Source organism: Poecilia mexicana, unplaced genomic scaffold, assembly GCF_051168715.1.
Source record: "Poecilia mexicana isolate PSO_F unplaced genomic scaffold, ASM5116871v1 scaffold_21, whole genome shotgun sequence".
In the NCBI taxonomy this organism is placed as follows: domain Eukaryota; kingdom Metazoa; phylum Chordata; class Actinopteri; order Cyprinodontiformes; family Poeciliidae; genus Poecilia; species Poecilia mexicana.
The window spans coordinates 14,987,207-15,014,514 of NW_028263390.1; the positions used below are offsets into that span (position 1 = coordinate 14,987,207).

The 27,308-nt window shown below is 37.1% G+C and overlaps 1 protein-coding gene and 3 non-coding genes across 6 annotated transcripts in view; 1 reads left to right on the forward strand and 3 right to left on the reverse strand.

Moving 5' to 3' along the window:
- Positions 1-27,308, reverse strand: part of otofa (otoferlin a) — a 75,242-nt gene that overhangs the window by 34,673 nt on the left and 13,261 nt on the right. For all 3 annotated transcript variants that reach the window (XM_088001835.1, XM_088001836.1, XM_088001837.1), the window contains exons 3-5: positions 14,809-14,897; positions 7,954-8,053; positions 4,727-4,926 (exon numbers count right to left, since the gene is read on the reverse strand). In XM_088001835.1, the coding sequence (XP_087857961.1) occupies positions 4,727-4,926; positions 7,954-8,053; positions 14,809-14,897 (389 nt within the window). The remainder of the gene's footprint in view (positions 1-4,726; positions 4,927-7,953; positions 8,054-14,808; positions 14,898-27,308) is intronic.
- On the reverse strand, positions 17,892-17,963 carry trnaq-uug (transfer RNA glutamine (anticodon UUG)). The gene has a single exon. It is a non-coding gene; the product is annotated as a tRNA-Gln (tRNA).
- trnaq-uug (transfer RNA glutamine (anticodon UUG)) lies at positions 18,396-18,467 on the reverse strand. Its single transcript has one exon. It is a non-coding gene; the product is annotated as a tRNA-Gln (tRNA).
- Positions 22,682-22,754, forward strand: trnav-cac (transfer RNA valine (anticodon CAC)). The gene has a single exon. It is a non-coding gene; the product is annotated as a tRNA-Val (tRNA).

The window sequence follows — 27,308 nt, forward strand, 5'->3', positions numbered from 1 at the left end:
CGCTGCACAACGAGAAGAGGTGACCGGACCCTGAGGAAGATTGTGGAGAAGGGCCGATTCCAGACCAAATTAAATTTTCATCTCCATAAAACTTTTCAGCAGATGGAAGTATGAAGTGCTCCAAAATCTTCTGATAGCTGCTGCATTGATCCTGCCCTTGATAAAACCCAGTGGACCAACACCAGCAGCTGACATGGCACCCAGACAATCACTGACTGTGGGTACTTGACACTGGACTTCTGGCATTTTGGCATTTCCTTCTCCCCAGTCTTCCTCCAGAGTCTGGCACTTTCCGAATTCCGATTTCCGAATGACATGCAAAGTTTGCTTTCATCCGAAAAAAGTACTTTGGACCACTGAACAACAGTGGTCCAAAGTGCTGCTTCTCTGTAGCCCAGGTCAGGCGCTTCTGCCGCTGTTTCTGGTTCAAAAGTGGCTTGACCTTTGACCTGGGGAATGCGGCACCTGTAGCCCATTTCCTGCACACGCCTGTGCACAGTGGCTCTGGATGTTTCTACTCCAGACTCAGTCCACTGCTTCCCCCAAGGTCTGGAATCGGCCCTTCTCCACAATCTTCCTCAGGGTCCGGTCACCTCTTCTCGTTGTGCAGCGTTTTCTGCCACACTTTTTCCTTCCTACTGACTTCCCACTGAGGTGCCTTGATATAACACTCTGCAAACAGCCGATTCGTTCAGAAATTTCTTTCCGTTTCTCACCCTCTTGCTTGAGGATGTCAGTGATGGCCTTCTGGACAGCAGTCAGGTCAGCAGTCTGACCCATGATTGCGGTTTTGAGTAACGAACCAGGCTGGGAGTTTTTAAAGGCCTCAGGAATCTTTTTCAGGTGTTTAGAGTTACTTTGTTGATTCAGATGATTATTTTTATTGCTCGTTCAGAGAACCTTTTCATAATATTCTAATTTTTTGAGACAGGGATTTTGGGTTTTCATGAGCTGTTTGCCAAAATCATCAAAATTAAAACAATAAAAGACCTGAAATATTTCAGTTGGTGTGCAATGAATCTAAAATATATGACAATTTAATTTTTATCATGACATTATGGAAAATAATGAACTTTATCACAATATTCTAATTTTATGACCAGCACCTGTATTTATGCATTATAGCTTCGTGAAGTGTTATTTTGACTGAGTTACGCCAATGTGCACCACAAGTTAAAGCCTTAATATTTAAAGAATTTCATGTCTGGAGGTCAAATAACAGCTTAACCTTTGAATCCGTCCCCTTTATGTCTAACACATGTGCTTCTCTCCAGGCACTATTCACCACTCCTGCTTTCCCAGTAGTAAAATGACACATCAGGGGATTTATTAGCTGGTAATAAGCAAACTCCTGCTAAGCTGGCTCATTGTGGTGTTGCCTACAGCGCAAGATGATTTATGGGTGTTACCATAGATTGTCCTGCAGGGACAGGCACAATGCTGGAGGTGGAGATGGAAGAGGACCGGTGGAAGGAGTGCAATGGTCAGCATTATTAATAGCGGTGGAGAAAATTAAGTTCTGCTTATGAAGCCATTTGTCTCCAATGCAACACAGGAGTGTGAATCAGGCTTGATAAAAAGAAATAATAATAATGAGCAAACACTTCTCCAAGAAATGTGGATGACCTTTGGGCTGCAGATGATAGAACTGATATAGTTTTATGTGGGTGAAGTTTTATTTTTGTTCCTACATTAATTAGTGATTAACTCCCTCTAAAGGGATGCTCCAAAATGAAGCAAATATAAAATGTAAATGTTGTTGCAAAGTTTCACACTCAAAGTCCAAAAAAGGTTTTGGTTTTTGCTTACGGAATCTAATTTCTTTAAAAGTAACTGTTTACTGTGGATAAATGGCTCAAAATCTGTCCAGTCTAAATTTACACTGTTCTCTATAGAGCACAATGATCCCAAACAGATAAATAAATAAGTTTTGAATCTGCATGGAATTATGTATGCTATATCGCTATTTAAAACAATTTGTGCTTATTAAAAAACACAACGAAGAATCTGATTTATGATGAGTGCTGCATGATTTATAGGGCAATAAAGATGAGTCTGTAACATTTCCTCTACTCTGAACTGGAAAATGGAAAAACTTTACCTCTTAAATTTCTGAATGGCACAAAAAATATATTTTCTTCTTTTAAACCTCAAGGGGAAAAGAAGATGAGAAGGTTTTTTTTTTTTTTTTTTTTGAGTTTCTGAGAACTTTGGGCCAAAAAGCACAGAAGGAGAACAACAAACATATGTTTTTCATAACATGTCACCCCTCAAGGTGGAGGACATGTCATGCTATACTGCATTTCCAAAGAAATATCAAATAAACAGTTCAACCTGGAGAGACTCAGATGGAGAAAAAGGAACAATTAAAAGATTTAATGACAGGAATGAATAACAGTTTTTTGGCGCTCGGGCCCCGGCAGCTGATTTGAGCTGAGATATGATGTGAACTCGATGAACATCCCGATAACCGATTAGGGATGCTCTCCCCCCGGGGCCCGACGCTGGTGGTGGAGGTCAGGAAAGGCTGCTATCCTGGAGAGCCGAAGGATGTGGGTGGACAAGGGGCGGTGTGGTGGGTAGAACGCAGCTGGGAACCGGCTAACGGCTTGGGTGTGGATCCTTTTATGCAGAGCTTGATTGATGATTGGATGGGCCGGGTGAGGTCCAGCGCTGAAGTCGGAGATGAGCACGACGCCGATGGGCGAAAGGAGGGGGCGGAGTCTTCCAGCTTGAACTTTCGCTGTAGCTCCATTTTATAGAAAGAACAGCAGTTGAGTAAATTAACTGCAGTCGACAAATAGTGCTGGGTTTGTTTTTCTTGTAGGTCAAAACCACTCCAAGTTCTCTTTTTTAAGCCCTGCTCTTTCCTCTTCTCCCTTTAGGAGCAGAAGAGTCTTCCCAAGTCGTCGTCTCCTCCACACTCACACCTCATTACCAGAGGAAGGGGAACAAAAACTGGCTGTATGGAGCATCAGAATCGATGAGATGGTGAAATAGTTTTAGAAAGTTTCATTCAGAAGATAGGAAAACTGTGCTGCTGATAATTAGGGAAGGAAAATGTTTGAAAGAAACGTAGCAAGGCAATTAAAATAAGAGATTAGCGCTGGATTTGTCGACTGCAGGTTTTTCTTCATTCTTACTGTTTTATTGCACATTCAGTTTTGTTTCTCAGGACAAATTCTCTGCAACACCATCTGACCTGACTGACAGCTCTTTGCAACAAGCAACAAAGATACAGAGCTTGTACTTAATGCATCTTTAGCAGGATCACATGTGTTTAATATAAATTTAAGCTTCATTCAGCAGCTTTCTTGCCACTCTCCTTGAATAACTCTAAAGTCATACTTTTTTAGTTTATTTTTTGGTCATATAAGAGCCTTGGGATAGCCTTTACCTTCATTCCTACTGCAAATGCATTTCTTTCATTCTATGCTGTAAAATAGTGCAGATTAGATGTGCCATGTTCGTGAACAAGAAGAAATATAAGTGCATGATGTTATTTAGACAAGACTCAAATAAATTTTTTCCGGGCACCTATTCAATCTGTAGCATAATGACGTGTTTGTGTGTCTGGCTGAGCAGATAGTCTCAGTGAAAATCAATACCGCCTACAGATGCTTTCATGTACTATTCAGCAAAAGCATGAGAATTAACGGTCCATGAATACACTGACTGTGGGCAAAATGAAAAGAGAGAGGGAGAGATGTAGAGAAAAAAGAAAGGCATAATCTGAACAGATTTTTGCAGCTTTTAAACAATAGTTTTACAACCTTGCACACACTTGTCTTACTTGTCTCTTGCTCTAAATAGTAGAATAAAAAAAACATTCTCACTTCAAAACAAAACAGTTACGAAATGCTTTCACATTTTTATCAAGCCTCTTCTTGTTTTTTGCATCATTAATATGCTAAGAAAAGACATTAAGAAACTTTCTTCTTAAAAACACCATATTCTTTTTGTTTGTTTTTCTCTGTTTTATGTCATGTATTTAATCAGTTTTTTTTACTTTTTTTGGACTGAGAACATGAAAAAAGATGGAAGTATTGTATGTTAGTTTTTTGTACATTGTAATTATTACTTATTATCTATTTTATCTCATTTTGAAGTCGTTCTGCCACTCTTTGAATTCTAGAACCACAAATTTACTTAAGCTGTATATGAAGAAATAAAAACATTTTCTCAGTGTCTGACATTACATCACATAAAAAGGTTTCCCTGTTTTAGGTCTGACTACTAGTGTATTTTCTATTTGCTAAATCTCAGAACAATGAAATGTGTGACTTGGGTCACAAATTCTATGTATCCTTCAACCATTGTCTTATAATAGTTTGATAAAATTTTGGTCAATTCCTTCAGACACAACAATTCGCTCATTCTTACCTTTTCGCTCACAACTGTTCAGTGATCTTCACAAATTTCGAGTTGGACTGAGACCAGGACTTTTTGATGACCCTTCTAAAAACATTGAGTTTTTTGTCCTTAATCCACTTTGTTATACTTTCATGATATTTTTAGGATTATTGTGAATTTAGAAGACATCCAAACATTAACTTCCTGGCTGATTTCTGCATCAACATTTGAACATATTAATCAAAATCCTCAATGTAGCTAAGGTTATCACAATAACAAATATAATTGTTGTTTAGGCAGAACAGCTATGATCAACTTTAAACCCTCATTTTTGAAGTAATGCGACTGTTATTCAGGAAACTGTTTAACTTACTTTCTGAAGGTTGGTATGGAACCCTGTAATGAACGTCCAGGAGAAGTCCCTGACCCGTGGCTCTGTCCTGAAAGCAAGCTGTCTGTTTCAAAAGCAAACAACCCATCACGGTCATCAGGGACATCCAGGAACTCTCCATCGCTCCACATCCCCCCTGTGCCATCCATCGGCTGGTATCTTATATCTATGGTGACACTGGTCTGAAAAGGAAAGAAGACAACATTGGGGCCAAATTATGACAGAGTGCTTAACTTTAAAATTGTCATGTGCTACACGTGTTCTCACTTTTATAAGTGAGCTCTAAGGTGATGTGGTTTTAGAGTTGATTTGCTAAGCAGATAAAAGTTCTGCCTTTCCCTAAAACAATGAAAAATGATTTAAAAAAATTTTCTCAGATGTTATACACATGCCATTGATGAAAACTAATCGATTTTTAAAATTTTATATAATAAGTATATACTAACTGTATATACTCTAACTGCTCCCAGTGAGGAAACTTTTCATTACAGGCATTTTACATATTTTATAGATTTTATATTTTACAAATGAGTTAGTTCTTATCAGTCTAAGCATTTAGTTACAGCATATTCACATAAATGTGTCTATAAAAAGTATTGACACTCGTGGATGTTACGCTCTTTTTCTGTTTTGCAAATCAGTCGTGGTCAACAAAATTGGGCTTTTGTGGCAAAAAATCCCTTTAATATCAAAGTGAAAACTGGTTTCTACAAATTTATGACAATTAAAAAATATTTATTGTAAAATAAGTGATTGCATAAATATTCACTCCCTTTAAAGTGACTGAACTAATTCAACAGAGATGCTAGCATGACAGCAAGTTCTTGACCTTTACATTTAAGATTCATTCTGTGAAAAATATTAAAACTTGGTAATAAGATTGTATTCACAAGAAGGATTTTGGTATTTGCGGGTGCATCAACGTGGCCTCAACACTGGCAACCAACTTGGCACGGCAATAAATCACTCTGGCTCCTTGTGTGCTGCAAAAATTCTGACTGACATTTTCATGCAGGCCAGAAACATGGCTGGGCCGGCAGTTTGTCTTTAGCATCTTCTTGGGAGACGTTTGGACAAATACTATCCTCCTGACAATGACCTAAACTTTATTACAGAGGGTCCAATTTATGCCACTGACAAAGACAGATGAGGGGGAAATATACGAGAAACTCCCTCCCTTTCCTCTACCCTTCTCTGCTTCACGGTCTGTTCCTTACTACATCTTCACCAGGCAATCTGCGTGGTCCACCAGGAGTTAGATTTGTTGCTATGGCAACAACAATAGTAGTGCTCCCAGGTAACGTCAGGTTTAGTTTTACCGCTCTCTTGCTACAGGGATGCTAAGCAGTGAAATTCTCCTCCCAGTGTGTGTGTGTGTGTGTGTGTGTGTGTGTGTGTGTGTGTGTGTGTGTGTGTTGACAGGACTCCTCACGAACACACTGCATGGGTGTGAATATGAGCTTGCATGCACACCAAGGAGCGCCGCTCTCATGCAGTGTTACATCATCTCAGAAAAAAACACACCAGCACTCTCCGACCCACCAACACGGTCCTGCAGTGGTTTTCAGATTTTATACAGTGTTTGTTTGGCTCAATGCTTTCCATCTCGCCGTCCTCTTCCTCCCATACCCAATACACTCCTACACTATATTTTTATTATCAGTCACACAGTTCTTCTCTCCACCAAGCTGCCCAGGGCTAAATTTAAAATCAATAGATTATCAGGACTTCTGCTGAGCATCTAAATGTGCTGATATTGCTTTTAGATTGTAGTATATATAAGATTATTGTTGATGTGGAGCTCTTCAATGATCAGGTCCCTTAATTAAGTTTATTACGTCTTCTGCTAGAACTGAACGTCCAAAGCAAATTTAATTTCTCTTTCATATTTCCCACGAGGTTTTCCTATTTGGATTCCTCAATAGATATACTTGTTGATAAAAAAAAAAAAAGAATAAACAATTTACCCAATAAGAAAGTGTTGTGACCTTAAAGTTGCCCTTAAATTAATAATTTGAGGAGCGATTGAAAATTTCCCCTTCGAACCTCGTCGTGTCTTGAAAGAGTATTTGTAGCCCTTAAACTTTTTATGAAGTTACAACCATATTCCCCAATCTATTTTGTTCAGATTTTATGTGATAGACCAACACAAACTACTGCACATTTTGTGAAATAATTCAAATGTTTTTGTCATTTTAATTCAGCCCCTTGGACTGAATTATTAAGGTAAACCTAAATTAAATTCAGTGCAACTGTTGTGGAATGAAAAAAAAAATATTTCCAAGCACTGTCAGGTGAAATCACTCAATCAGGTCTATTCATATATTGTGCACAATACAGAGAGCTTGACAATCAATAATGAAGCAGTTGTGGGTGAAAAGCTCTGCCAGGCAGAGACAACACTTGAGTTTTATACCAAGGATAACGGATCCAAAACAAGAGGCGAGACAGTCTGGTTCCGATGCAGCTGTAAAAAACAACTCCCAGCCTTGTACATGTAACCCAAATAGCTTCTCTTGGTGAGAGTTCACAAGCATTTAATATGACATGGTCAGCAGATGTTAACTTGTGATCATTTTCCACCGCAGCAACCAAAAGACTTTAGAAGTCACCAAATTCATTGACTTAATGTCTATGATATTTAATCACATTTATTATATTTTGATTAATATAGTGATCACAATGTTATATGCAAGTGTATATTCAGCACACTTGAATATAAGCCACACCCACTATGTCACGCACCAAATTAATTGTAGCCAAACACCCCCACAGCATGATGCTGCTACCATTATCCTGCTTGGCAATTGTTATAGTGTTAAGTTTGAAAACCATCTCCAAACAAACTTATTTTTATTAGTCAGTCTGTGTTTCATGACATTAAAATGTCGCACCAGAAGGGAATTTGTCAAGTGCCGAAAGAAGCTTTAAGATGTTGATTTCAATTTGTTCAGCACCTTGTTTTCATGCTGCAGTTTGTGTCTGCAACATTGACCCAATGTGAATCAGAGAAAATCTGCAACACATAAAAACGAGTGCAGTATTGTTTTTGATTCATTGCAGTTATAAGTTACATAGTCAGTCACACGGTTAAGAGAACAATTCAAATGCACTGTTAATAAGCTAAATTGAATAGAATGTTTTTGGCTGTGAAGAGCAAATGCTCAACACTAACCAAAACTGTTTACAACCCAAAAGGGAGATCTTACCTTTATTGACATGTTGTTGTCATCAATGAGGGTATCTGTCAGCTCTAGATGTCCCTCTTCAGCCACTTTCTGAAGCACCATGCAGAACGTCCCGACCAGTCTGCAGCAAAAGAGAAAGGCACACAATTTAAAACAGTGAAATAAGACAACACATTAATTGTTTTTTTTTTTTACCATTTGGTCTACTCTGCTGCACATTTGTTCAACCATGTAGTCTCACTGAGTCTTTGCAACATCACTTCTGCCTTTTCACTTACAGTAATAAAAAAAATGGCTAATTGTATTTCCTGCTTGCTGACCAGAGGCACCTGCTCTCCACTGTGTTTCCTTCCTGTGGAGGTGAATGTGTCATGAACAGAAGCTGCTTTGGTGAGATGAAACACACTGAGAAAGTGCCACACTGTCACCCCCTCACACACAGAATCTCAGACTTTAAACACTATATATATATATATATATATATATATATATATATATATATATATATATATATATATATATATATATATATATATATATATATATATATATATATATATATATATATATATATATATATATATATAAGCTCAAACATCACCTAAACCCCCAGAGGTAAAGATTCTGTTTCATTGGCATGTTTCATTCATTTGGCTGTAGGTTAAGATGGTACAAGCAGAGTATTTATACAATTTAAGAATTATAAAAGAGGAAGTTGCATTAAATTTCTTTCCAAGTATGGATTTTGCTCGCCTCTGAGTGAGGACCCAGTTAAAATGTTGCAAAAAAGAGAATTTGGTGCCTTTCCCTGACTTAAATGTAGCTTTCAGAAACACGCATTGCTCTTAATGTCTATACTTTGAATGCAAACAAGGTGAAAGCTTCTTTTAGGATTCAAGGGCAAGCTTAATTTTCTTTTAGCAAAACAAAGAAAACTAATTTTGACATCAATGTGTAGGTGTGGTGTATGGAGAGCCGCAAGAAACTTGAAAAGAAAAAGGTTTTCTGTCTTCTCAGGGTGATTAATTTAGCCACATTAGAGATGGTAAAGAAAGTACTGAAAGTCCAATTTAGATATTTCTACCAGCTGCTACTGGGTCATTTCATTCAGCTACTTACAGAAATAAAAACAAAACAACTTTTTATTGTTATCACATATTGCCTCCTGAACTTCTTCAATTTTCTCCTGGGATTCAGCAGGATCTGAACTGTGGGTGTCTCCAGTCCTTCAGGGTTGTTGGGTTATTGACGCTGTGTTCGATTCTGCTCCTCTCTTTACACTCTCCTCAAAAACACAACTAAAAATACAAAAGAATGGGATAAAATACGATTGAATGGAGGTCACTGCTGCTCAAGGACCCCTCACAAAACACAACAGTGGGGAGAAACTCTGTCCCAGGTCCCATTCAAGCAGCCAATTAGAGCTGGTGAATAATTTAAAGAGTTTCCTCCATAACAGAGCATTGTTTGCAGAGTAATAAGTCACACGTGTAGACCAAAGCCACAGCCATATGTCATTTCCAGCTGAACCTTTGTTTACATCCACTCTTTGGTCAGATAAGACACAAAATGAAGCTATTGTACTTTTAGCATCGTATATTCAAATGACTCGACAAAAGCACCATTACAAGGAAACGTCACAGGTGTTTAGCAGGCAGGGAAATCTAAAATGGTTAAACAAGAGTATTCATGCAGAAGCCAAACATACACACACACACACACACTGCTGCGTTGCTCCAATAGGACAATAAAAGCTGACAGCTAGGTGAAAAGTAAAATAAGAGCACACTGCAACACCAAATACCTTCTAATTAAATTTACGAGCAAAGACTAACACAACAAAGGCAGGGCGTCGAGTTATCAGAGGGTAAATAAGGCAGTTATTATTCCAGTCTTCTCCCTGCTTTAATCCCTCTATGCGCCTGCTGTCGTTACCAGCACTTTGTTTTCTTTGAAGTCAGTGGCTATGAATTGCTTTTACATTAAGGAGTGAGGCTATTCTTGAGTGAGCAGCAGTTCCAAACCCAATAATTTATTCTCGGACTCTCTACTTTACTTTGAGAACAAGTTTTCTTGTAAGTGATTCCCCTCAGGCGTAGACAGGTGCTCTTGCAGTGAAGGTGAGTTGCTGTCAGGTTCGCCGGTGAATATATTCAGACACTTGCAGACTAAAGTTGGAGAGGTTACTGATAGCTGTGTGTAAAAAGAAAAAAAAAAAACTTTTTCTTGAAGTTCAGCTTTGATCCTGTCACAGTAAGTCCAAACCCACTGCATTATAATCAGCTACTTTCTTCATCAGACAGGGCTGATCAATACATTCAGGCCTGTTCTGTCGTTTCCTTTTAACCATTGTGCCGAGTGTACAAGTGGTGAATAATTGAATTGAGCGGGGCCTATCATGTTCTGCCTCACTTTTTACCATTTCAAAGGGCGCCATTCATTATTGACCAACAATTTACTTTCCTCTGCTCCATAATTCAAACCTCACCTTCCTTTTATTTTGTATTTTCATTCTATGTGAATGTCGGGTATTTTTTTTTTTTTTTAGCAAACCATGGCATGACCAAGCTAAGGATCATCATAAGAAATGCTCAAGTGAGAAGATATTTGAGATTTATGTACACAAATAGCGAAGAAATAACAATCACAACTTATACACAGTGTTCAAGGACGAGCATCTATCGACTGGCAACGTTTGCAGATAATAATACGTCTGTTTGTTCCAGATGGACAACACTGATGACAAAATGCTGTTAAGCTGTTTTTAATGGGGGAGCTCCCAAAAATATGTTTTCCAGTACAGCTCATTTTAGTTGTTTTTACTGCAGAGAAGCCTGTGGGCAGAGTGCCGCTCCAGCTTCACAACAGCCAAGCGCCATCACAGGAGAGACTCAGAAAGAATCACACATAAACACAGTATGACCCAGATTTCTTTCACTCAGATTCTTTTTATTAGAAATAAAGGAACAACAGAACAAGAGCATGGGCGCTTTTAAAAGCTGCCCAACATACGGACATTAAAGATGTTTCAGCTTATGATGCCTGTTACTGTATTCAAGCTGGTATGATGTAACAGTGCATGCAAATTGTAGATAACACTCCCTACTTCAGTATACTTTAACATCAGTTATAAAGAACAATTATCTGAGAATGAATTATGATAAAGGATTGTTCTGAAAAGCATAAAATCTTATCAACAACAACAACATCATCATATCTGGAGATACTTTGTGCTGTTACAAAAGAATAAGACAAGTACAAAATGAAGTTTTCTCTATAAAAAGCAACCTAGGAGTCAAATCTTGCCACAAATGTTCAGTTGGACTTTGAATGGGCCATTTTTAACACTTTTTTTAAAACAATAATATGCTTTGTTGTAAGTCCTGCAACTATTCCTCCTCCACATTTGCCCCATCTCCAACAAACCTGAATCAAATTAATGGCTCGTTACCAGGCCTCTGCAGTATCCAGGTTTAGTAAAGGAGATGGTAGTCATTATGGGGCCCCATAAGGAACACTCGGTCCCCGCAATGTAGTATGTGTTAGGAAAATTTATATTACAATGGAGGCCACACGCACGCACGCACGCCCACACACACACACACACACACACACCCACGCACACACACACACACACACACACGCACACACACACATACACACCCACACACACACACACACACACACACACACACACACAATAAAAGCCTTTTATGAAAGCACAGTATGGTATGTCCATCAGGCAGGGGAGAAAACTGCTAATTAAACATGTTGTATACGCCCATGGCGTACGGTGACCCTCATGCATCATCGCCACCTTTGTCTTATGGTAATGCGATCAGCCTTATTGTCATAGGGTGTAACATGCTGGCCTCACAGTGTGTTGGTACTTTAAGAGATGAAGTAGGTAGGTCATCATTTTCGTCATGTGGCCCATGAACATATGGAGCAGCTGTGAGAACAACAGAAACTATTGTTCACTCTGAATTATTTACCAACTTCCCTGTGCAAAGGTTACTCTGACTATAAATATTACCAAACTGCTCACAGACATTTATTTATTTATTTATTTTTTGACAAACTCTGTTTTCATATTGTGGATTTTTTTTTGTCTATTGATTTGTTGGATTACTTCCCATTCACTTCATAATTAAACACCTTTTGGGTTAATGAATATAGCTAAACTAGAAATAGTTGAATTTACAAAAATAAAACTGTTAAAATTAAAACTGGAGAATAAAATAAAATAAACTTGGGGAAATAAAGAAACAGATTTAGTAGGGCCATTTTCTGGACTAAATAAACAAAAATGAAATTCTGTAGTTACACTCTGTCCTCTCTGAGACCAGGTCTTCTTAATTGATTGATGATTTGTTGTAAAGTTCTAAAGATATTTAACTATAAATTATAAATGCAGATTTTATTTTTAAAAAAAGTCAGAAGAAAATATCAGCGGGGGTCTAATATTGTTGCTTTAAATTGATAAGAAACTAACTCCACAATTTGTTGAGAGACTGGAGAGTAAGAAAAGAAAGAATAAAACAAAGTACACAGCATTACCAACACTGACACCTTGAAAGATCCATTGGAAATTGCTCATACTACCTTACTTCATAATGCCAAATTCAATTTTCACACGAATACCAGCTTTGTCACAGTATCAGTAGAGTTACTTTTCAAACTTTGAGATTTCCAAAACTATTTACCTGATTATGTTGAGTTACGAAACAGCATTCCTGTTTCAGACTCACAATAGCACCACAGAAATCTCGATGTCAGAACTGTTGAGAACTGATACGACATCTGTCCGCACTCCTGTCACCACCTTTTTAGATCTCAGTCATCTCTGTGCTTGGATAAGAAGTGAGTCACAGTCTGACTGTACGGTTACGCGAATAAAGTCCCAAGACATTAGCACTAACAGATGTGCAGAGTGACAAGCAAATAACGTTTGAATGACGACAAGGCCGCGCAATCTTTCTCCAGTCTGGCCCCTTGACTGTTTATAAAAAGCGTCAATTAACTCAGTGTGAAACCTGACTGGATCTGTTTCAAACACAGGAGATGGGCCTACTTTCAGTGTTTAGAGGGAGACAAACTGCCTCTCCATTTGTAGAGGAGATGGAAAAGCCTGGCAGGAAGCCTTCCAATCTAGCCATTTTGTCAAGTAAATGTATTCAGTCTGATCCATGATCCCTGGAAGGTCATGAATTGGTGTACATTGCAAATTGCTTTTGGCTCCTACACCCAAAAAACAACTATTTTGCCATAAAATGCTGCACCAGCTCACTTTGAGGCATCCAATGTAACCTCTTCAGCACATCTTGAATTGTTGTGGGAGCTTCTTTTCCTTTAACTGGGCTTCAGATAAGTATCTTTTATTTATTGCTCACAGGTAAACCTTTGATCGCCCACAGCTTTAGTTGTTCTCCTAAACGGCCGAATCTAAATGCAGAAACATCCAAACCAGAAACAAAAATCATTCAGCATTTTGTTTTTAATTTTAAAACTTCAGACAAGTAGCATATCGTTTCCTTCTCTTCTTTTCGGTCAGCCCAAACCCAGATTTTCAGGAATGACTGCTCCATAACCTGCTTTTGTCCTTAAAATATGGCCACCCGTGTTTTTTACAGAATAAATGACCCTGTTGACTGAACAACACCTGATATTATTTCAAACATGCGCCTTTCAATTAATGGTATAATTACGCAGGATTGTTAAATCTTTAAAATTACCCCCAAAACAGTGATTTTTAGTTAGTACAGAATTACTTTGTACGTAAACTATGCATCTGCAAATAACTGAGAAAGAGACAGGGAATTATTCGCCTCCGCTGTAATGCTGTTCATCATTCTAACAGATGACACAAAATTGTGGCCTGCACAAGAGAACGCACAGCAAATATTAACTTTTCTAATTAAGCAAACACACTGTAATTTCTGTTATGATGTGATTCTATATTATTGGGATAATAGTTTAGATTATTTTTATTATTCCCACCACTGCTGTCACTGAGTACCAAGCATCTTTAATTATGTCTGTACTAAACACAGTCTGTGGCCTGCCTTTAATAGCTCCTTGTTTACAGAGTGTGTTTACACTCATATGTGGGTCAAATAGAAGGTAAATGTGTGGCTGTGTGTATTCAAAAAGGCCTGCATGGAGAAAGGAAGTGTGTATTTCATTTTTGTATGTCATCAACTCAAGAACCTAAGCATTAAACTCTGCTACATTATACCGTGTTTTTCATGATCTGACTGTTTGGACTGTGTGACATGACAAATGAGCCAATTACAGAGGTTGAATTGCAGTTTCATTACTTCAAGCGCTCCGTTGATGTGAAAGTGACTCATGTCCAGCTCAGTGGTTTACAATGTTTTTACACAGGCAATTTACTCCATTTAAGTCAAGCTCTCTGGGAATTCAAGCTCATTCTCCACCTTACTTCAGAGACAAACACCATGTGTCAGTCTGAGTTGGTCACAGGCTGACACTAAAAGACAAGCAATGCCCCCAAACTGCAAATGGATTTACTCTGAAATGCCGTTGGATGGGATGCAACTCATTCTGAATCCGACAGTTTCTGGCAACTCTTAGAGTTTAAAAATGCATCACAGCTTTGCAGCGTTCACTCACCAATCTACCAATAATATTATTTAACCTTAATGTTAGCATAGAAACAGACTTTCACTGTGTTCGTTTTCTTGTTTTTTTTGTTGTTTTTTTTTAAAACAACCATCTATCTATACTGATATTATTCACCAAAAGGTGATACAAATTAAATGGTTGTGCTATACAATCAGACTAAAAAGATGTTGTGCGCTGAAAGTAGTTAAAAAAAAAAAAGAAAAGTTCAAAACAGGAGTCTTAACTCACCTATTTGTGAAGACTTTGCTGTAATTGTACACTTGGACCTCCAACATCTCATTTTGATCAAGTCTGCTGGCAATGGGCCATCGAAAAGTCTGGTACAGAAAAAACAATAAATATCAAGGGTTATAAAAATGTAGCAGCAAAATATGAGACAATTTAATAAAGAACTATTCTACACTTTGTTTCTGTAAAACTATTTTGTTTGTTTACGCTGAGGTGTAATTAAAAAGCAATGCAATACCTATTCTGTGCCAATAGGTGGCAATGACATTGACATTGAATTCAAGAGAGAAGTTCCTTAAAAATGCCTACTTCATAATAATAACAATTTCACCAACTTCTAATGTGCATGGAGGGCTGGATAGACCTGATGAGGTCAAAAGTCCAGCATTGTTTTAAATTCAGAGGAACCAACAGCAGGTCCACTGATTTATCGGTCATATGGAGCAGCTGATAATTGGTCAATAAATGAATAGTTTCTATGGACAAATAAATGATGAGCTCTTAATGCATTTTGATATTTCATACAATGCTATGTAGTAAAAAAAAAGGCTTGTAGTTTAGCACTAAAACATAACAGCATTTGTGCTATTTATTCATATATCCTCTGTGGTGCTAAAAAGAACCCTCATAATTACAGACATGACAGCAGATTTAATTTTCTTCAGTGATGCTTAGCCACACAAAAAGATAAATCACTGCAAATTATTCCCCCCGAAGTGGATTTAAGGCCTAGCGTCAGCATACATCGGCTACCCTACAGAGTCCTTGAGAGCGTAGATATTTCTGCCGAAGGCAGATCTGTTGTTCTGAAGGGAGCAAGATATTGGAATGTTTTATTCATCATTCTAAACATCTCTGTTGAGTTAGCTGGGAATATTAATAGTATTTTTCTTCTTGAGATAAAGCAATAAACTGTACTGTAAGTGTTGGCTATTCTTGAGTGAAATCCCAGTCATTATGATAGAGAAGATAAATGATTGCTTATGTCAATTACTTTCTAAATATTACTCTGAAGGATGTTTTTTGACTCACTGACAAAAAAAATCTGAAAATGTTGCAGCTCTTCATATAATCATATTACAGCAAGATGCATGCATTGTATTGAGTTGCCATTGTAAAAGATACAGGAGTTGGCAGAAGTGTCCTGTTTGCAGTCTATTTTATTTTTCTGAATACTTCAGTCTTAATGTTCTGAGGCAATAAAATGGATCTAATAGGATTAAATGATGCGTTACATTAGAATGTACTTGACAAGCACATCTATGTCTGGGATCCTAATTAAATGAGGAGAAGTACATTTTTCACAAATGTCTTGATAAACTGATGTAGGTTTATGCATTTATGTATGAATGCTAATTTAAATAGGAGTTTTCTTGATCGTTGTCTTTTGTTGTTTTCCATGGTTATTACAGTGCCTTGCAAAGCAATTCATACCCTTTTTCACATTAAATCTAAAGGTACTAATGTGTATTATTATGACCTTATGTGAATGACCAGCAAAACACACAAAGTTTAGTTTGTAGACTGTATGTGGAAGACCAATCCTTGCCATAATCCCATCAACTGTGGCCAGGATCCCTGTCCCTGAAGGATAAAAACCAACCCACTAACATAGCAGCCACCATCATTAGTGGGTGTTTGATTTTAATCAGTAACTTAATCCTGCTTTAAACTTCTCCTCAGCTTTATTCCAGAACAATCTACTCTGTTTCTTGGCCTCCATGTTGCTGGTTGTTCACTAATGTCCTCCAACAGCGTCAAACTCTGACACCATATTACACCACATCACTCCGCTTTGCTGCTTCAAACAACAAGTACACGACTACATAATTAAGTAGAGGAATAAAAGCTCTTGCCGTAAAAGTTCAAAGGATGATTAATTAGCCTTTTTGGATAACATTCAGCAAACTGTTTTTAATTACAGTATTATGATGAAACAATATCGTGACGACAGATGTATAAAGATTGCGCAGGTGATTTAAAACTCATTGACTTCCCACTGTTTTTTGGCATCCCAGTCTGGAAAACACTGCAGGGCAGGAAGCACATCCGTCAGGACTGTCCTATTACTGAATCCTGGAGTTCCCACCTGCTTCTGCCTTAGAGGATCTGTGCATCCATATGCATGCACTGCTTTGAGTTGTGAGTCTGTGCTTTCTACCCTGAGGATCTGCAGTCTGTGCTTTCTTTTCCCAAGCTCTAACCAACTGAGGGCAGGACTTTTGCCACTTTCAGAGCCTTCACCCACTCCACTTAAAACACTTAGAAGCCGCTAACAGCTCCTGAGTGTTTGTCCTTGTCAGAATATATCAACTAAATCAACTGTATTGCATCTACTTTATAGCAATTCCCCTCCTGTGTGATTTAGCTGCTGAAAAGTAAGCCCCCAGCATGTTGTTAATGATGACAGCACACAGGAAGGGATCAACATTATACCAGCACACATAAGCTCAAATGATGCACATCATAATGAGATTATGTTAGGGTTATTCAACTCCAGGAACACAACAAGTAAGCATGCTAATTTCCCCAGAGAAGTAGAGATTTTAATCTGTGTTTTCACAATAAACAACACTTATTCTGAAGTATGTAAGTCATAAAAATCTGCCTATAAAAATGTGTTTCGACTTTAAGTTTGAACTATCCATAGTTTAAATACTATCAAGTTTTTATTAAGTGCTATGCTACACTAGTTCTTCTTCTTTTTTATTGCATCCAAAAAAACATATCATTGTAGTTCAAGCAGAAGAAACACCGTGGCTAAGTTTTTTAACTTTATTGGTAAAATGCAGTGTGTTGAATAAACTTTGAGATAAAGGAGCATCTTTAAGTTAACATGATAACCACTATACTACGGAAACTGATGCCCTTTGAAGTGTACCTAGTAGACCATCCAAAATTTGTTAAAGACTAATATCAGCTATGGGCATGGAACAATGTCAAATAGTTATACTACAGATCCTCTCAGAGAGCACAGTAACTTGGGGAAGAAACTGTCAGACTTGTGCCTAATTTCACATGATAGTCCGTAAAATAAACCTGAGATCAAAAAATATACTGAAGATGCCAGAAGCAGAGACAAAAGGTTCTACTGAGACTTGAACTCAGATTGCTGGATTCAAAGTCCAGAGTGCTAACCATTACACCACAGAACCTACATGTGTCAACATAAGTGAAGTAGCCTTGATTTCAAAGATGCCTGCATCAAAGTCAATTAGCATATGAACCATCACTAAGGAGTTAGATTCTTGTTGACTCGCTACACTCTGTGACAAGCATGACCTACAAAATCTATTTCTGTCTGGTTTCGAACCTGAGACCTTTTGCATGTGAAGCAAACATGATAACCACTACACTACAGAAACTGATGCCCTTTGAAGTGTACCTAGTAGACCATCCAAAATTTGTTAAAGACTAATATCAGCTATGGGCATGGAACAATGTCAAATAGTTATACTACAGATCCTCTCAGAGAGCACAGTAACTTGGGGAAGAAACTGTCAGACTTGTGCCTAATTTCACATGATAGTCAGTAAAATAAACCTGAGATCAAAAAATATACTGAAGATGTCAGAAGCAGAGACAAAAGGTTCTACTGAGACTTGAACTCAGATTGCTGGATTCAAAGTCCAGAGTGCTAACCATTACACCACAGAACCTACATGTGTCAACATAAGTGAAGTAGCCTTGATTTCAAAGATGTCTGCATCAAAGTCGCTTGCCATATGAACCATCACGTTCATAAAAGCTTCAGTCATCTAACGTCAAAACTCTTCCCCTTGAGCCTCTGTGATTTAAGTTTACAATTAAACATGGTCCTGTGTACTGAGCGCAATCCTGAGATTAGGTTTTTTTGTTTGGTGAATTGTTTTAATTCAACATATCTTGGAAGTTAGGTATGGGATTTTCTGTATTTTTTTTTATTTATTTTTTTATTTTAATTAGTTGCGTCCTGTCTTGTGGCCAGGCAAGGCCACAAGACAGGACGCAAATGTACAAATCTCTTGTACAAATGTACAAGAGATTGTACATTTGTTGTTTAAAAATAAAAACTGTTCTTACATTCAGTCAGAAGGGGGAATTTTTGTTTGTTGCTTGACTCTGATGTTTATTTCCTCCTTTCTGTTTAACTCTTGAGTGGAATCCTTAACATAAGCTAAATCCCTTTTACACTGAGGTGGGTTTTATTCGGGAGTTTTAGGTTGTTAGTTGCTAGATTTGTTTTCTGTTTCCATCTCAGGACTTTAAATCTATCTACACTCAAACATTAATTCATTAATTTTACATATTATTGCATTATGTATCCTGTTCAGTGGTGCGTCCTTTTTATCTGTATCATGATACATTGCTGTGAGTCCAGAAACATGAACAAGCATGAATATTAAATTACAGTGAGCTCTGTTCATTGACGCTCTGCAGAATGCACGCTCAAAGCTATAAATTGCCTTAAACCTTGAATGATGAAAAACTGCTGCAATACTCCAACTCTGGCATTCAGTCAGACTTTATCACATAATATGTTGGTTAGAAATAGTGTCAGATGGTAATCTGTAAAAAAGCAGTCATCACTGCACTGCTGTGTAAAAAAAACAAACACTAGTCCTTTTTTTTTTTTTTTAGCTTGTCTGAATCATTCCCATAACTGTTCTCAGATCCCTTTTCTCTAGCGCTCAGTGCTGTACGAAGTTTAATTGGTAAAGCATGATGACTCATTAAAAGTGACAGAAATGATCGCTCTCTTGAACGCCTCGAGGCCTATTGGCGCTTCCCCCAGGGCTAAACACTCAGATGATCAGATGAGGAGAAAACGTTTCTTCTCCGATCCCTGCAGCATTGTACTGGTCAGATGGGAAACAGGGTCATCCCAAGTTCCCCAACACATCATTCCTTCATATTTTATGACTGTTATACTAGATTCAGATGTGGAAAAATTCACCCATGATTAATTATGAACAATATATTTCCTTCTATTTTTTTTCTTCTACCCTCTAATGCACATGTGTCAAACTCAAGGCCCGCGGGCCACATGTGGCCCGCCATGTCATTTTATGTGCTCCCCCCCAGCATTTTATAGGCTGATGATTGACTTAAAATTGGTTTTGAGCACGAATTGATTACAAACTACATCTCCCACAATGCATTCCGATTGTTACCAGCCAACATTGCGGCTTCTCGCCACTAGAGAGCAGCGGAGTCACCTCAAGCTGCTTATTGATTTTCCCAGCGAATAAAACTGAGACATGGACAAGCTAACATCAAAACGTCCAAGAAAAGAAACATCGATTTGCAAGTAAGACTGTGAATGAAGATGTGTGTGAGTTGGTGTCAGGGCGGCAGGTCGCGCTAGACTTTTTTTTTGTTATCCGTTATCTTGACCGACAACATAAAAAAAAAAAAAAAATCGGTCATGTACCGCGTCCGCAGTGGTTGAGCAGTGGACTGCGCATGTTACAGTCTAATTAACTTTTGCATCGTCATTTATTTCCTCAAGATAAACCATAGACATAATATAAGCATAGACGCCTCATGGACCGCTCCGGAGCAGGAACTACGGCGGCCATCTTGGAGCGGTATACCCTCCTACTTTGCTCAATCAAAACAGCAGAAGATGCCTCAGCACTGAGGGATATTGTTGTTCTGGTCGATGAATTATTGATCTGAGGGCTCCACAGACAACATTTCACAAGTAAGATGGACATATTATTGTGTATATATTGTGATTAGAATATTGTTTTACTGTATTTATGTCCACCGGCGAGATACCAGCTAATATTAGCTACAGTGCTTGGTGTAATACGGGTTCAGCCCCGCTATGAAGGCTAACTGAGATTCCGTAAATCTAAAAAAAATAATTATTCTCTAACATTGACTTAGATTATCTGACACAAGGGCCTATATTAGAAATGAAACAAAATAACACATATTATAAAACTTATATTATGTGTTATAACATTCACCAGCAAAGTTTACACAGGTGGTAAAGACTATTATTTATATTCTTTCACTCTGTCAAAAATAAGATACATCCTAAATCTTCCGTTTTTGTTTTGAAAGTTTCCTAAAGACACGATGTGAGGAAGAAGAGGGAGAAATCTATAAGGAGAGACGGATTCACTGCAGCATGGATGAATCTCACATCGGATTTTGGACTCGTCGGCTGAAAAACATATGAATTATATATGAATTATATTAATTATATGAATTATATGAATTATATGATAATATAATATAATATAATATAAGATAATATAATATAATTATATTATATGAATTATATGAATTATATGAATTATACTGAATTATATATATATAAACGTTTGTGTGTGTGTTTCTGTGTGTGTATATATATATATATATATATATATATATATACACACACAGAAACACACACACACACACAAACGTTTATATATATATAATTCAGTATTAATCATTATTTATTTGTGCCATTATTAATCTTTATTTATTAGTGTTTGTATAGTTAAATAAAATAAAATATGTATTGATATTACTAAATAATTTATTAAATAAATTATGATGGGTGTGTGCTTTGTAATATGCTCTTAATACATCGATATCAGAATATTCCATTCCTATTCTATTGTTATAGGCACTAAGCATATTTAAATATGATGAACTATGTATTAAAAACATACTTTAAAAATACAATTGTTTATAAATGTTGCTTTAATAGATGTTTGAATATGGTTTACAGTAACAAAAAAGTGTGTTATGATCGATTAAATCCGCTGATACGTCATTGTGCCTGCTAAACACATAACGCTGAGTGGAGTGGAGTACCGCTCCAAGATGGCCGCCCTAAATCTCGTCAGCGACAATAGGCGAGAGTGGTCCATGAGGCGTCTATCCTTATATTATGTCTATGAAGATAAACTACCGGCTCCTCAAATGCATTAACACAACCAGGGGCGCAACTACATATTATTCAGGTGGATGCAAAAACATAAATGAACCATTTTTAATTTTGAAGTGTTGATTTTATTTTGAACCCTTATTTATTGTAAAGTGTTGATTTTATTTTTGAACCCTTATTTATTGTAAAGTGTTGATTTTATTTTTGAACCCTTATTTATTGTAAAGTGTTGATTTTATTTTTGAACCAGTATTTATTGTAAAGTGGTGATTTTATTTTTGTATTGATTTTATTTTTGAACCCTTATTTATTGTAAAGTGTTGATTTTATTTTTGAACCCTTATTTATTTTTGAAGTGTTGATTGTCTGAAAGACCTTGGACATGAATTGTCCCATACGGGGTTTGAACCGATGACCTCAGCATTACCAGCACGGTGCTCTAACCTGCTGAGCTAACTCACCTACCTTACAAACTGTTGAGTTTCCATGGATTTAAGAAGAACTTACATGGTCTTACCACAATGAAGATTTGATAAAATGCTTATATTCTAATGTTTTTCAAAACACCATCCATAATATTTTATTTTCCAAAGATTTTGTATTTTGAAGTGTTGATATTATTTTTGAACCATTTTTAATTTTCAAATGTTGATTGTATTTCAGAGATATTTTTTATTTTATTTTAATGTGTTAATTTTATTTTTGAACCATCTTTTATTTGTAACGATTGATTTTATCTTATAGCCATTTAGCCAAGTCTCTGTAGAACCATTTGTCTCTGCTAATGACATTTTCTATATATTTTTTGATCCCAGGCTTAGTTTATGGACTATAATGTGAAATTAGGCACAATTATAAGTCTGACAGTTTGTTCACCAAGTTACTGTGCTCTCTGAGAGGATCTGTGGTTTAAGTATTTGACTTTGTTCCATGCCCATCGTTGACATCAGTCTCTAACAAAATTTGGATCATCTACCAGGAACAGTGGAAAGAGCATGAGTTTCTGTAGTGTAGTGGTTATCACATTTGCTTCACATGCAAAAGGTCTCTGGTTCGAAACCAGACAGAAACAGATTTTGCATGTTCTATTCAACACAGGTGTTTACTAAAGGTCAACAAGGGTTCTGTGGTGTCATGGCCTGTACTTTGAATCCAGGCATCTGAGTGCAAACCTCAGTTGAAATTTCCATGCGTTGCATCTCACATCATCAACTTTGGAACCTCAAACTGAAACATCACAGAGAAGTTCAGTTCCTGTAGTGTAGTGGTTATCACGATTGCTTTACATGCAATAGGTCTCTGGTTCGAAACTAGACAGAAACGGTTTTTGTAGGTTATGCATCTTTTGGGGTGCAGTGAGACAATAAGAGTCTTCCCCTTTCGTGTTCCATGCCAAGTTGATTGGTTCATTTGCTAATCGACTTCAATGTAGGCTTCTTTAAAATCGAAATTACTTTACTTCAGTTACCAATTGGCAGTTCTATGGCGTAATGCACATGTGTCAAACTCAAGGCCCACATACCACATGTGGCCCCACAGCATTTTATTGGCCGATGATTGACTTAAAATAGGGTTTGAGCACAAATTGACTACAAACTACATTTCAACCAAAGGTTTGTTGCGCTTCCTAACACGCTCCAAAGCGTCCGGTCCATAACTCTTCAACACGCCGTCAGCTCCTGGTCTGAAAGAGCCATTTAGTTCAGAGACCATGAGATAATATTCAGAAAGGATTTTTTAAATTAATTGATTTCAGTTGCCTCTGAGACTAAATCTTTTCGTAAAGTCAATATTGTCTGCCCATGTGACTTGTTTTTATTATTTGCTTGCTCACCTTTAAACATTGATTTAAATAATGTAATTTTTAAACTGAGCAGTAATTTTTACATCCATGGAAACTCAAATGTAATATTTAAAACTTCAATACATAAAATCAGTTATTTAACAATATTAGGTGTTTAATTTATTTTTAACATTGTATTTTTATACACTGATACTAGGTGTGCCCAAGTCTAGTTTTCCAGAGCTACCATTCTGCAACTTTAGATGCATTCCTTCTCTAACACACCTGGACCATTTAATCATTATAAGCCTCTTCAGACCTGAATGTGGGAAGTCAACCTTTTGTCTGGGGTGTGTTTTAGCAGGGATGCCCTCCTGGTCTGTACCGTCAATGTGGCCAGTTGAGGGGGGCCAATATGCTGCAGTGGCCCTCGGTGAAATTGAGTTTGACACCCCTGCTCTAATGTGATAACGATAGAAGGAATTTGACACAATTAGAGGAGTCTTCTAAGAAGCTTCCAGTGTTTCGTACTCCAAGCTTGTTATAATCTTATGATGAAACTCTCTTCACCTTGATTCTCAAGGTTTAGATGAATCCTCGGAGGATAATAGCAATAACAGTGCAACCTAACTTCTTCTTAGAGCTCCTGTCAGTTAGTTTGGTGTAAAATGAACACAGATCAAGGTCAAATGCTAGTTTAAAAACTTACAGTGCAGTTCACAAAAAGATCTAAATAAATTCATGCTCACAGTTCCCCACTTGGCATCTGTAGTTTACAATTATTTATGTTCATTGATCATGTTTTGTGAAAAAGTATTATTCAGTTTAAGCTTGAATTATGTGCTCATATACTCTTTTAATGCTACTGAATTCCTACTAGAGCTGCTCTCATTTACTCTACATATTTTATCAGAACTAGTTCACACTTTGTGTTTAATTTTCCTAATTTATTTTGAAAGCACATAAACAACTGCCTGCCTGTCTAACTTGTTTATGACAAACATTGTTTTTTAAATCACAGACAACTTTTAAACGCAGTCCTAAATTGGGAATAGCTGATGATGTTTTAGTGTCCTCATTGCGAACGGTCATGTAGCATTTTGCCCGACTTTTACATGATTGCATCTGACAGACTTTCCATTTTGCACAAGAGGAGGCAAAAAGTGGCGAAATCAAATCTATCGTGGATGAAACGAGCGTGGCAGATGTTGTTACCGCTGCTCTATTTAATAATGACATGCTCACGCTGAAGCAGGTTACAGCTGAGTCTCGTTATTCTTGCTGTCTGCAGAACAACACCACTTCCATCAATAATGGAACTATTCATAATTTTTTGGTGCTTCAGTTGCACAACTTTGAAATTGATAATGAAATGACGTGTGCAGCATCCAGACGTACTTCCATAAACGCAGCATGCTGCATGCCACATGTTCTCCTTTGCATTTGGCGAGAGCCTTTCTTTGTTTTTCACAACTTTGCTTGTGTGCATGTGTACACAAGCAAAGTGAAAGATGTGAAAGACGTGGCCATGACAGCTAGTTATGCAATGGGAGAGAGGATGATGACGGTCACGATACACTCCCTTTCTTCTTGGTTTCTTCTTGCCCTGTGTTGTTTAATATTAGTTCACTGCCTTAATTGTTATATTTAATGCGGCAGAAGATTTTTGTTTTTGCCAAAGTAACTCAAGCTTACTATTTTCTCTTCCATTTGTTATATTTTGCTCCCATTATATTGTTTTTATATTATAAGTAGAACTAAAATACAATTAATGCACACAACACTTGCAGTACAGAAGCACATGGATATTCGATATTTATTTTTTGCTGCCTTCCTAAAATAATAGCCAAAGATATTAGATTTTTTTTTCTACACCTAAAACCTTTTTTGGAAAGAAAGAGGGGGGGATTTTTTAAATTTTATTATTTATGTATTTATTTATTTTTCCAATATCACTTTTGGCAAAAAAATAATAATAATACTAATAATAATGACTCGGGTTATTATTTTGTTAAAGTGACAATATTGCAAAGTTGATTTTATGAAAATATATTGATAACCACATTTTTCAGCAAGAACATGCCGCTGTTCTTTTTTTACACCTTTGGAATAAAAATATACATTTTACTTAATATAGATGGTTCAAACTTTTTTTTTTTATGAATTCCACCCACACATGCCAAGTTTCTCTAAATGAATATAAAACTATATTAGGGATCAAATGACTTCTTAGAAATACGGATAATTTAAACACTTCTGAACGGCTCTTCGAAGTGAACGAATCCAGAAGATTTGGTTCCTTTCAAAGAATTTCATAACTAATAAGAAAACCTAATAAATCTCAGCAAGCATACAGGAATTAACCCCTGTAGTACAGGAATATCCCACTATCGTAACTAAAGGTAGACCTACAACCTTTCACAGGCTTTTTCCTCCGCCACTGACCAATGAAGACAGAGACAGAGCACCAGGCACAGGCACCTTAAGCTCCCCTTGGTTTTCTATCACATTTCCTCCATGAAGAAAGTTTCTTTCAGCTTCCTGCATTTGCACTTCTAGTAGTTTTTATTACACTCGAAGATGATGGACATGGTTATAGTTAGGAACACCACTCGTCCCTTTTTATGCTTTACTTTGTGACCCAGCTCCCTCTTCACCATGGAGATGCAGTGCTGCATCACTGGATGATTCGCGCATACCTTCTGATGTAATCAGAATGACAATAAAAGCAGAGAAGCGGTCTCCCAGTAATACTTTAAACACAATTCTATTAATGCTGTGTATGCAAACACAGCTCTGCCTCTGTGTAGAAGGCCCTTAGGTAATAGTGGACTTGGTGTCCTGCACTTCTGAACCTCCCATATAATTACTTTTTTGTTTTTGCCAACTCTCTTTATTGCAACTTGTAGATTTTAACTTTGTAGCTGACTTAGAAAAGGTCCAGCGTTGTTTGCCTCAGATTTTATCCCACACTATGCACAATATGTATAACTATCTATGTATATATGGATTGTGTGTGTGTGTGTGTGTGTGTGTGTGTGTGTGTGTGTGTGTGTGCGTGTGCATGTGTGTGTGCGTGTGTGTGTGCTTGTGTGTGTGTGTATATGTCTGACAGCAAAGATCAAGCAGCATCACTAATAAGCTGGGTCTGCAGTGGAAGTCGCGTTGCGTTTACTGACAGCACGGTATAACAGTTCACGCCAGCAACTCTGGTTCAATCTTGCTTTTCCATTTCAACTCTTTAATGCTGCACTTTTCAATCTCCGCTCTGTTTTTCCAAGTGTCACTCCAACACTTCCCAACTAATTTCTATCTAATGTATGGGAAGTGGAATACTTTCTTCGAACCAGCATTGCCATTACAGGATTAGAACGTTCCCCATTCGATGAATGAAGTTAAGATATTTGTCTAATCTTGAATCTGAGGAGAAAGGTGCAATACATTTCTTCAACTAATTCATTAGAGACCCATTTACGCAAGATGAACTTTATCTAATTATTCGTTTCTCCAACACATAAACAACCAGCAGTCAGTTTTTGTCTGGTTTTATTTAAATATGTTGGATCTAATTTGTTCCAAGGTTTAATGTTTCACGGAAGTCCCTTTAAACCAACAATAGATTTTTGTTGTTGTTTTCTATTAAAAGAACCAGGAAAATAGTAACTTTGTTCTGTTAATTCAACAATATTTGTATGTTACCTTTTAGTTACCAAATAGGACAACTTTTTCCTGTTTTAAACAAGTAATATCTCCATAAAATAAAAGTTAGAGGAGATTTTGTTCTCAAAGGGCTTTAATTATCTCATAAAAATCCTTTTAAATCATTTTTTCCTCAAATGGTAT